The sequence below is a fragment of the Frankliniella occidentalis genome, unplaced genomic scaffold (assembly GCF_000697945.3).
Source record: "Frankliniella occidentalis isolate FOCC.00 unplaced genomic scaffold, Focc_3.1 Scaffold38, whole genome shotgun sequence".
NCBI classification, from domain to species: Eukaryota; Metazoa; Arthropoda; class Insecta; order Thysanoptera; family Thripidae; genus Frankliniella; species Frankliniella occidentalis.
This window is the reverse complement of record NW_026267168.1, coordinates 1,794,158-1,804,901: the sequence shown is the minus strand read 5'-3', so window position 1 is coordinate 1,804,901 and position 10,744 is coordinate 1,794,158. Positions and strand designations below refer to the sequence as shown.

The window sequence follows — 10,744 nt, the reverse complement described above, 5'->3', positions numbered from 1 at the left end:
TTACAGTGGGGTAAATTATGGCTAGGTTCTGAAAACACCCCTGTCGTGAAAAGTGACTTTAGATGGCCAACAAAGTTTGGTGCCAGAGAGAAAATCATTCAAGCTTACTCAAAGGGACTTTACAATAAAATAAAATAACTGGACCAGCTGTAATCATTGTGACGCCAACTCAACTTATATCTGATGATTCCATGGGCCGCACGGCTGATGTCCAGGACAGGTGCAACTCCAGGCCGGTCTTCCTGCAACAAACCAAAGACGCAATTTTATAGTCGAAGAAACGGGATGCAAAAGAGGCAGGAAGCACGCAATTTCGACAGAGGAGGTCAAAGGAGACTCTCCTAGACCAATTCTAATCATTTCCAGCAATTTTAATTTTTTTCATTTTTGGCCAAATTTACAAAGGCTATAGCCTTTGTGTTTTAGCGAAAATTGATGGGTCCGGATTTCGACGGAAAAGTAGTCGATTCGACAGGGGTGACCCAGGGGACCACAAAACTACTTCTGGTTCCGTCAGAAACCACCCCTGTCCACAGAAATTTGGGGTTTACGGGGTGGTCTTTTGAATCTGGCGCGCGAGGCCGTCCAAGAAAAACAGGCGTAACTCACTTAAAATGGCCCGGCGGCGTGAAATTTCGACGGAGAGATTGAAAGAGGATGCTGTCGTACTAATCCCAACCATTTCCAGCGATTTTTATATTTTTCATTTATGGCCAAATTTACAAAGGCTATAGCCTTTGTGTTTTTAGCGAAAATTGATGGGTCCGGATTTCGACGGAAAAGTTGTCAAATCGACAGAGGTGTCCCAGGGGACCACAAAACTACCTTTGGTTCCGTCAGAAACCACCCCTTTCCAGAGAAACTTGAGTTTTAAGGGTGGTCTTTTGAATCTGGCGGTCAGCGTACGATGGGCTGCCTACCTCGCAGGCGAACCGGTCCAAAAACAGGCGTATCTCACTTAAAATGGCCCGGCGGCGTTAAACTTCGACGCAGAGATTGAAAAAGGATTCAGTCTGACCAATTCCAACTATTTCAAGCGATTTTAAGTTTTGTCATTTTTGGCCAAATTTACAAAGGCTATTGCCTTTGTGTTTTTAGCGAAAATTGATGGGTCCGGATTTTGACGGAAAAGTAGTCAAATCGACAGAGGTGACCCAGGGGGCCACAAAACTTCTTTTGGTTCCGTCAGAAACCACCCCTGTCCACAGAAACTTGCGTTTCAAGGGTGGTCTAATCTGGCGGGCAGCGTAAGATGGGCTGCCTACCTCGCAGGCGAACCGGTCCAAGAAAAACAGGTGTAACTTACTTGAAATGGACCGGCGGCGTGAAACTTCGACGCAGATATTGAAAGGAGCAATCTCAATCATTTCCAGCGATTTTCAATTTTTTCAGTTTTGGCAAAATTTACAAAGGCATGGGTCCGGTTTTTGACAGAGGAGTACTTGAATAGATAGGGGTGAATCAGGGACCACAAAACTACCTTTGCTTCTGTCAGAAACCACTCCTGTTCACAGAAACTTGAGTTTTAAAAGCTGGTCTCTCTAACTATGGGCAGGTAGGCTACCTAAGCAGGCGCACTGGCTAAGAACTCTGCTGCATTGGGTCGGCACCATGATATTTAAACAGGGTAACTGAAAAGGGAGTTTGCCCGAACAATCCGAACCAATTCCAGCAATTTTCCAAATTGTCAAGATTTTTAAAAGACATTTTAATGATAACAAATCAGCCTGGATTTTGACAGAGGAGGATTGAAATTGACAACAAAGAACCAAGGCACCACAAAAAACATCAAAAAACACCCTTTGATGCACACAAAAGGAAGCTCCTCATAGAGTCTGTACAGAGACAAATTGGACCAGAGTTGGTTACTGTCATGTCAACTCACCTATTCTATTCGGTAAAATGACTCCATAGACTTCTCTTGCTCATGTCAAGAAAATTTCAAGGCCGAGTTCCTGCAATCATATTAAACGGTACTTTTAGTGCTCATCAACTATTAATTAAATTTAAATTACTCATACAATACACGTTTATATGCCTCTCCCCCCATACATCTCTAAATGTCCATGGTCTTTCAAATTAATAATTTGGCACTGGACTCAAGCATTAGGTACGAAGGGGCAGCTGCAAATTAGCTGCAACGCACAATGACTGATTGTTTGGGGGATTACACAAATAGTGCCACTCGGTTTGCACCCCAACCAGAAAGTAATAAAGTTTTGTGTTCCACGAGAATAATATAGAGTAAAATATATGATATACGAAAAAACACTGACAGTGACCTGCAACAGTATTTAACATACTGTGTGGAATGGAGAAGTGTACCCATTCAACACCTTTTCAACAAAGCTTACAGTGAGCTAAGGTAACATCACGGGCATCATTTGCTCCGCCTCAAAAGAAATAACTGACAACTTGTGCACTGGAGCACACTAACCTCTTACATTACAGCAATAACCGGAATGGAACAATTCAATATTCCGGACCGTAAACAATCAAGCACTATACCTTGCGATTAATATCGAAAAGCGGCGATGTCCACCCTAAAATTCTGATTAAAATCCCATGGCCAATCAAATGAGTAGGTATTATCGGTATTGAGCAGAAGACGCCGATCGCGACACCGATTACTGTTTGTTTACGTTTCCATAAAGGCGCGGCAAATGCGTGGTGGGGAGGAGGAGAGGGGTAGGGAACGCGGCACGGCAAAGGGGGAGAGCAATACGGCAGAAGTTCTGATCAGACCATGACACTCACCGACATATCGTGGTCGCGGGATGTGATTCTTTAGGGCTCCCGACCCATGCAACATGTGGCCGCAGCTCTATGGGGAACCTCAGGGAGTTGTGGCCGAGGACGCCTGGGGTAGGCAATCCCGCCTCGCTTGTCCGGGATGTGATCCTTTGGGGATGCCTCTCGCCGCGTGCATCGTTGTGTGGCTGCAGGGGGCAACGCCAGGAAAGTGCTGTAGCTGTGACAATAATGAAATGATCAGGATAATAAACTATTATGGGCGATTTGCTGTTAATAACAATAATTATATTTGGCGACTTTTAAGAAATATACACCAGCCCGGGTACACGGCGTTTGGAGCCGAATCGCATTCGTCGCGGGAGTGTCATCGGCGTGCTCGGGAGGTTCCCGATGACGTCCCCGTCCCCGTCCCCGACCTCGGCACTGTCAGATTTGGACTCAGCGTGCGAAAAAACCTACAGGCCGGAGAAAAATAGGTCGTACTCCTCCTTTTTAAATAAAAATTAGCCCACAGGGCTAAGAAAGAGACAGTCCCCTCGAACAGGCCACAGAGTTCCCAGTGAAGGCGTGGCGCCCTAGCCGAGCGAGCGGAGGGGAAGGGAGGGAAGCCCGTCTAAAGGGGCGGGGGGTCCTCCTTCTGGTAGAGACAGTCTTTTAGGGACTGTCTAAAAAAATAGTCCGGGTGGGGGGAGAGGGGCGTGAGCATTTACGACGCCGAGCGAACTTATTTCTACAGTCGGTTCTGATAAAGCTGCCAGTGGACGTGTCGGTTGTAGCTGCAACTGTGTCGCCGTCGTCGCCACAAACAAGGACGTGGCCCCCGACCCGTGCACACTGCGAGGGGAACGCCGGGGCAATGGCTGAGGACGCCTGGAGAGTAGGCAATCAGTACACAAGCAGTCCGTTAGGGTGTGGAGGAGGGGGGGGGGCATTGTGTTAGTTTAGACTTCGACGAGGTTTACATGCGTCCATCCCCTTTCGGCTTGTCAGGGATTCTGTGCAGAACAGGTCCTTGCCTTCTGCTTACACCCTGTAGGTGTCGGATTTTCTATCACCCGAAAAAAAATGTTCCATAGTCGGGTCGGATTAAGCTGACTCTGGCCGACCGCCCTAGGTTATTTTTCCCGCTTTAATAGTCATGGCTATGGCTATGGGGGGTTACCTCATCCGATGTGTCAGTCGTTGGTACAAGCAGGAGTTATTCACGGGTACAGCTTTGAGTTAACGCTCCAAGGGATGAATCGGCTATGTTAAAATTATTTTCAGATTTTTAAATCATCTGAAGTGTCTGTGAAGACGCCGCGTGCATCAAGGTCTCTGAGCGTTCGGGGTAGTGTCCCTCCGCGTCGATACTCCGCGCGCGGGGGCCTAGGCACTAGGAGTATTCCCTCAGCAGCAGGAGATGTGGTGTATATTACTAAAGGTACTAATTCTGGCCAGCACGATGGGGGCAGGATCTAAATACTAACTTATTTAGTAACTTACCCCGGTGCCCAATGGGTGTAGTACTTCGTAGCCTATTATTGTAATGATGTAAGATTTTGATTACGAGAAAACATTCCTTTTTTTTATTTACACTTTCACAGAATTTGGTTTTACACCCTATGTAATTCTAAACAGACAAGAAGAAGCAATCGATCCTAACAGGTAAAATAAGTAGACAATGAGAATATGCAAATTTTCACATTTTTACATATCTACACATCTCAATAAAATATCATTGAGCTAAATAGGTTTAGGTTCAATTGAACCATGGCCAAATTTTACAAATAGTTAAACGTACTCGCCCCATTTAAAGTCCACTTTAGAAGATAGAGGACAATCACTTAATCTATTTCTTAAAATGAAGAATATTTTTAAAAATCACTTGCAATCCTACTGATTTTTTCAATATAGGCATCACATTTGGTTGTTAAATTCTCTTTGAGCCTGAACAAATGCAAACTATTTGAAAATAAACACACTAGACTATCCTGAAGTTTAAATTTTTTTGAAGCATATCGGAGCATATCAGTTAAGAAGGAAAACACTTTTTCATGCTGTATAACCTTGGAGAGATAATAACAGATAATTGATAACGTATAACAGATGCATTGCAGTGTTTCGGTTAGTTATGCTGTTTATATGGTCCTGGTTTATGCCACTAAAGTAGTATTTATGGCAATGTCCACTGAAACATTTTCAAAACAACAGAAAGCAGGAATAACCTGCTTAAGATAGATCTGTTTTGTGTTATTTGTTATCTGTCATTTCTCTTAAGGTTATTATACAGCCTTGCTGAGCATATATTACTAACTGTTATTAGTTTAGGAGACTATGTTTTGTTTGGACATGCAACCAATACTTAAAATGAATATGACTGGCAAACTTAACACAATCAGTGCCAACATTTGGTTTTGATTTCCCTGTTTTTTCAAACAGTCTGGCACTGGCTGCGTTAGGCATATATTAAATGTACAACTTGATATTTTGTTTGGAAATACCATTTCTGCTTTATGGTAAAGGGTGAATAACATTTTTATCAAATTCTTTCTGTTTCTAGTCCTCTTCATATTTGCATAAGAACTACATTAAGATTGGTCCAAGACCTATTGTTAGGTCATATTGAGAAAATAATTAGCGTCATTAGACAGCGTACAAAAGTAAGTAGAATCCTATTTTTAACTGAAAAATAGTAATTTGACTCTAACATTTAATAAAAATTCTACAAAACTGGTTCATACCAACCATCATTAGGCCATGCGAAGGTTCAGTTCGAATGAGATGATTGTATTGTATATTTACATTCTCTTTAAAGCTTTGAAACTAGATATGATTACATCACACCAATTTTCTTTTATGTGACATCATCTATATACTAAAATAGGACAGGTACTGCAGCTAGTATTAAACTTTTAATTTCTAAATGTCCTATATATTTTACAATTTCATTAAGGCAGCTCTTTTGATATCTATTAATACCAACAAAGACATACATATTCTACAACTGACGAAGAAATCTCATAACATACATTATGTTTATTGTACTAAGGATATGTCAGTTGCCTTCCATAATATAATGCTTTACCTAGAGAAGTATTTTGGTCAGACTAGTAATGTTTTTTGGAGTTTTCTTGAGAGAAAATCCTACTTCTAAGTAAACATCTACGGCTATTTATGGCCACATTTACGATTTGGTTTCTTGGAGAGCAGGTAGTTTACAATGCAAAAAAATGGTCCCTTTCCAGGTGGGTCCAAAAAAATTTGTGCAAAAAATAACCCTGGTAACTGAAGCTAGACGGACAATCAAATAAAGTATAGTTATCCATTATGTCAAGAAACAATGGAATTTTCCAAACTGGCGGACACTGTCTATACTAATTAGGCCTGCGTTGTGAAGTGACACCATTCCGGTATTGGATGATAAGGTTGAAGATCAGCAAAATCATCTCATTAGGCATCTCTGAAACAACAGTTTCAATGTCAATTTTAGATTAGTTGTAGAAAGCAAGAAACAAGTTACTTATGTTACCAGAATTACACTTACGTGTATTCAACTTGAGCATCTGTGATGAGCACTAGTACCTCATCAGATGGGAAGCCATGAGTTGAAGGCAAAGGCTCGTCCTGAAACAAAACAAGAAATACGTCACAACTCAGGCCATGGAGAGAGTCTACCTTTAATCGAGCCGACTTATTTTATGATCTTTCATAGTAAAGGCAGCTCAATCATTGCCAAGATTAGAATATCTCTAGAATATCGCTACTCAATAGAGAACTGCTATAGTTTACAGCATGGATCAGAAATGGTCTCACCAGGAAATCCGTTGACTCAAGAAAAGGGTTAGTGTTGCCCAACGGAACGGGGTGGTCCATATCCTGGACGGCAGCGTGCATCACAAAGAACAGCGGGTGAGCCCGGGGCGAGGGTGGACGGGTGCGGTACCCCTCCACCCCCTCGCCTCTGCGGGGAGGGCAACGCACCTGTCCGACGACGTCCTCCAGGAAGGGGTTGCTGCTGGCGAGCTCCAGGCCGGCGTCCGGACACGTGGTGGGGCTGGTGTTGAGGCTGGGCAGCTGCACGGGGCTCGTGGTGGAGAGCGCCGGGCTGGACGTGACGCTGGCCACCACGTTGGCGGCGGCGGGCGGCGGGCCCGGCCCCGCGCCCGGTCCGCAGCAGGGCGGGCAGTCCCCGCACAGCGACACGCTCGGGCTCGAGCCCACGCTCGGGCTCTGGAACTGGACCGGCTCCGGGAAGGAGTTGGTCCTCTCGGTGGACCCGGCGTGCACCCGGCTCCACGCGGCGTCTGCAAGCACGACAAGGTGGGCGTGAGCGAGGCGACGGGCCCTGGGCCCCGCGCGCGGCGCCGGCCCCGTGAGCGAGGCGCTCTGCTCACCGGTGATGTGCTGCGGCGGCGGCTTGAGCGGGCTGGTGGCCCTGTCGATGAGCAGCACGTCCTGCTGGCCCTGCGCCCCGTCCTCGTGGCCGGACGACTGGCGCTTCCCGCAGCTCTGGGGACCGTAGTTCCACGAGAAGCGCTTGTGGATGGTAGCGTCCCGTCCCTCGGCCTTCTACAGGAAAAGAAATGGGAAACGCAGGCTGTTAGTCGAGGAGGGGGTTCAGTTGGGAGGGACACCGCAGCGGCCAGCGCGCTTACCTTGACGTCGTCGATGGTCCCCGCGGTATGGTAGCGCCGGTTGTCGCCGCGCGTCAACCTCTTCATCATGAAGGTCTGCCTCGAGGTGGGCGAGGGCTGCTGGCCCGGCCCCGCGCCCCCGGCCGCCGCCCCCGCGGCCCCGCCGCCCTGCGCGCTCTGCTGCGCGGCCGCCTCCCCGGCGGGCGGCGAGACACCCCCGATGAGCGGCACGTCGAAGTCGAAGTTGGACGGCATGGGGGTGGAGGTGGGGCTGCCCTGCTGCGCTCCGGGCCCGGGCTGGGGCCCCGACGGGGCGGCGGCGGCGGGGGCGGCGGCAGCGGAGGCCGCGGGGGCGGCCCAGGTGACGCCCGGGGGCGCGGGGCCCGAGCACGACTGCTGGCTCGACACGCTGGCGGACACGTGGCGCATCTTCATGAGCGGCGGGTTCCGCTGGGGCGTCCAGCGGTGCAGCGACCCGCGCGGCGGCGAGGGCGGCGGGTACGACGTGCCGCGGTGGCCGGGGCTGAGCGGCCCGTGGTGCTGGTGGTGGTGGTGCAGGCCGCCCTTGCCCGTGGGCGGCACCAGCAGCAGCGAGCACGGCGGCTGCGGCCCGGACACGGTGTAGAGAGATACGGTGGGGACACTGGGCCGCTCCGGGCCTACCTGGGGAGGTCCCAGTTTTGGATCCATTATTAGTTACCCAGTACGCCGTCCGCCGCGCTGCTCGGCAACGTGTACCGGGCGTGGCGTAGCGTAGCGCCGGCGCCCGCCCGTGCGTGCGAGAGAGACAGGTAGTCACTGTGCGAGAGAGAAGCATCGGTACGCGTTGCCGAGCAGCGCGGCGGACGGCGCACTGGGTAACTAATAATGGATCCAAAACTGGGACCTCCCCAGGTACCCCAGTGTCCCCACCGTATCTCTCTACACCGTGGGCCCGGACAGCGAGCCGTGCGGCGAGGACGCGGCCAGGTTGAGGTTGGGCAGCGACTGGCCCAGGTTGGAGAACACGGGCACCTGGATGCTCAGCGTGTTGGGGCTCGGCGACTTGCTGTGCTGCGACCTGCGCAGGCCGCGGGCGCCGCCGCCGGGCCCGCCCCCGGGGCCCGCACCGCCGCCGCCGGGGTGGCCCGCGCCCGCGCCGGCCTGGTCCGCGCCCAGCGGCGGGATGCCCTCGTCCGAGCTGAGCGACGACGCCCGCAGCTCGTTGTTGTCCACGCTGATGCCCCGCGAGTGCGACACGCTGCTCAGCGAGGACGCCTCGTTCATCTCCACGGAGCCGCTGTGCGAGTGGTTGAGGCTGCTGCCGCGCGTCGAGCCGCGCGGGCTGCGGTGGTGCGGGTACAGCCCCAGCGAGTAGGACGCGTACGAGTGCGTGTCCGCCTCCGGGGCGTCGTCGCCCTGCAGCACCAGGTCCTCGTCGTACAGCGAGGAGGGCTGCCGCGACAGCGACAGCGGCGGCGCGTGGTACTGCGGCGGCGCCGTGCTCGCCGACGTCGCGCCCGCCTCCTTGGCCTGCGCGTACAACCGCTGCGCCTTCCGGATGTCCTCGGCCCACCGCTTGATCACCTTGCCGTCGGCGCTCGTCAGCAGGAAGGCGCTCACCACCACCTTGTACTCGTTGAGGTAGACGCAGGCCAGGGTGGGCTGGTCGCGGGCCAGCTCGTTGATGACGAGCCGCTCCACGAGGTAGGGCGGCCGCAGGACTCGGACGCGCGCCGTGCGCGACTCGCCCTTCTTGGACTTGCAGACGAGCAGCATGTCGGTGAACAGGAAGCAGTGCACGTCCGCCTTGGAGCTGTTGAGGTCGCGCAGGCGGAGGTCGCCCTCCTGCAGCAGGTAGCGCCGCTGCGCGGCCGGGCAGTCCGGCATGGGGCGCGTCAGGTCCAGCAGGCTGTGTAGCTTCACCATCTTGTCCAGGTCCTCGTCCTTGGACTCCTGTGGAACAGACGAGCCATGAGCGGTTGGTCTTGTGAACATATGCAACAGTTCGATGGCAATATTTCTGTATTTCACGTACGTTAACATTTGATCGGATTAGTTTCTAGGCGCTGAAGTACAAACATGTTTGGGTTCGAAAACCAGCCGGCTTTACTCACCACAACGTCGTAGGGCTCCATCCTGGCGATGATGGCGTTCAGCTTGTCTTGGTCTTCCCTCTCCCTCAACTTCGAGTTGACGCTGTTCACGAAGTCATCCACTTTCCGAATCTGAACAACCGTCAAGAGAGATCGCCATCGATCACACAAAGAGGTCCTTTTTAGTTCAAATAAAATTGACGCAGAGGGTATATAATGTTTGCCCCACGCACCATGAACTTGAGGTCCTTGCTCTGCTCCTCGCAGTCGGTCTTTTTGAGGATGGCCTTGAGCAGCAGCGAGTACCGGGTGAGCCTCTGCATGGGCATGACCAGGATGTCGACGAGCTGCAGTCGATTGCAGGCGACGTGCGTCTCTTCGTGTGTCTCGCACCACTGTGTAAAACAAAAGTACAGTGTTACTAACAAAAATTGATCAGTCATTTTCTTCACAATTTGTTGTAAGATTGCAGAATTTTTTGACAAGGTATCATAGTAGTTAAGTTTACTGCTGAAGCCTGTAAAAAAATCAGTACAGAATTCTGTAAATTGTTACACAGTAATTTGCATATCACTTTTGATACAAATTTCTGTAACACAACAATACAGACTTTCATAACAGATACAAAAATCAGTAATCTTTTACAGATTTTTGTTTACATTATAGGAGTCTGTTCCGTTTTTGATACAGAAGTTTGTATCAAATGTGATGTGCAAATTACTGCGTAAAAACGATACAGAATTTTGTATTTTTTTTAGAATTTGTTAGAATTTTAAGATCTTTTAACGCAATCCATCCATACGGTTGTAATGGTTGTTATTGTGACTGTTTTCCAATAATAGAAAATGTGTATGGTTGAAAGACAGATGCAAATTGTATTTGGCCGCAGACTGTTAGCGCTTGTTTATGCCCCCTCGGAGTCGTGGGCGAGCTCAGTGTCAGTTTCGCATCCACTCCGCCCGTCGTCTCGCGTCCGCCCTCGAGACCGAATAAATTGGCTCACATCCGTGGGGGGAGAGGGGGGGGGGGACTTCAGGAGCAGTAGCAGCAGCAGCAGCAACGGCGGCAGTAGTTGGCATCCCCCTTTCCCAAGAGTATTGTCAGCAGGCGAGCCAGAGAGTCAGCCGCTCCCGGTGGTACCTGTGCCCTCGCTGCTGCCCCCGGAACGCAACGATATGGGGGGCGAATACATTTGTGTAGCATTAGCAAGTCCAATATGCCGCCACTTCTTTTCTCGACTTCCCCGACGCGGGTTTCGCCTGCTCCTCAAGATGATGCAGGGGGGGATTTTTTTTTTTG

General features: G+C 50.3%; 1 protein-coding gene and 1 long non-coding RNA gene across 4 annotated transcripts in view; both read right to left on the bottom strand.

The window, feature by feature from the left end:
* Positions 1–6: 6 nt before the first annotated feature.
* LOC127749195 (uncharacterized) lies at positions 7–2,659 on the bottom strand. Its single transcript, XR_008011015.1, has 3 exons — positions 2,509–2,659; positions 1,886–1,955; positions 7–242 (listed from the first exon to the last, which is right to left on the bottom strand). It is a non-coding gene; the product is annotated as an uncharacterized LOC127749195 (long non-coding RNA).
* Positions 2,660–4,293: 1,634 nt separating this feature from the next.
* The window catches only part of LOC113213019 (pleckstrin homology domain-containing family G member 5), a 71,018-nt gene continuing 64,567 nt past the window's right edge, over positions 4,294–10,744 (bottom strand). The window contains exons 11-19 of one of the 3 annotated variants that reach the window (XM_052266403.1): positions 9,679–9,840; positions 9,467–9,577; positions 8,298–9,305; positions 7,392–7,973; positions 7,131–7,305; positions 6,718–7,040; positions 6,550–6,612; positions 6,281–6,360; positions 4,294–6,196 (exon numbers count right to left, since the gene is read on the bottom strand). In XM_052266403.1, the coding sequence (XP_052122363.1) occupies positions 6,187–6,196; positions 6,281–6,360; positions 6,550–6,612; positions 6,718–7,040; positions 7,131–7,305; positions 7,392–7,973; positions 8,298–9,305; positions 9,467–9,577; positions 9,679–9,840 (2,514 nt within the window). In that variant the 3' untranslated portion in view covers positions 4,294–6,186. The remainder of the gene's footprint in view (positions 6,197–6,280; positions 6,361–6,549; positions 6,613–6,717; positions 7,041–7,130; positions 7,306–7,391; positions 7,974–8,297; positions 9,306–9,466; positions 9,578–9,678; positions 9,841–10,744) is intronic. The other 2 variants (XM_052266405.1, XM_052266404.1) reach the window with 2 other exon arrangements.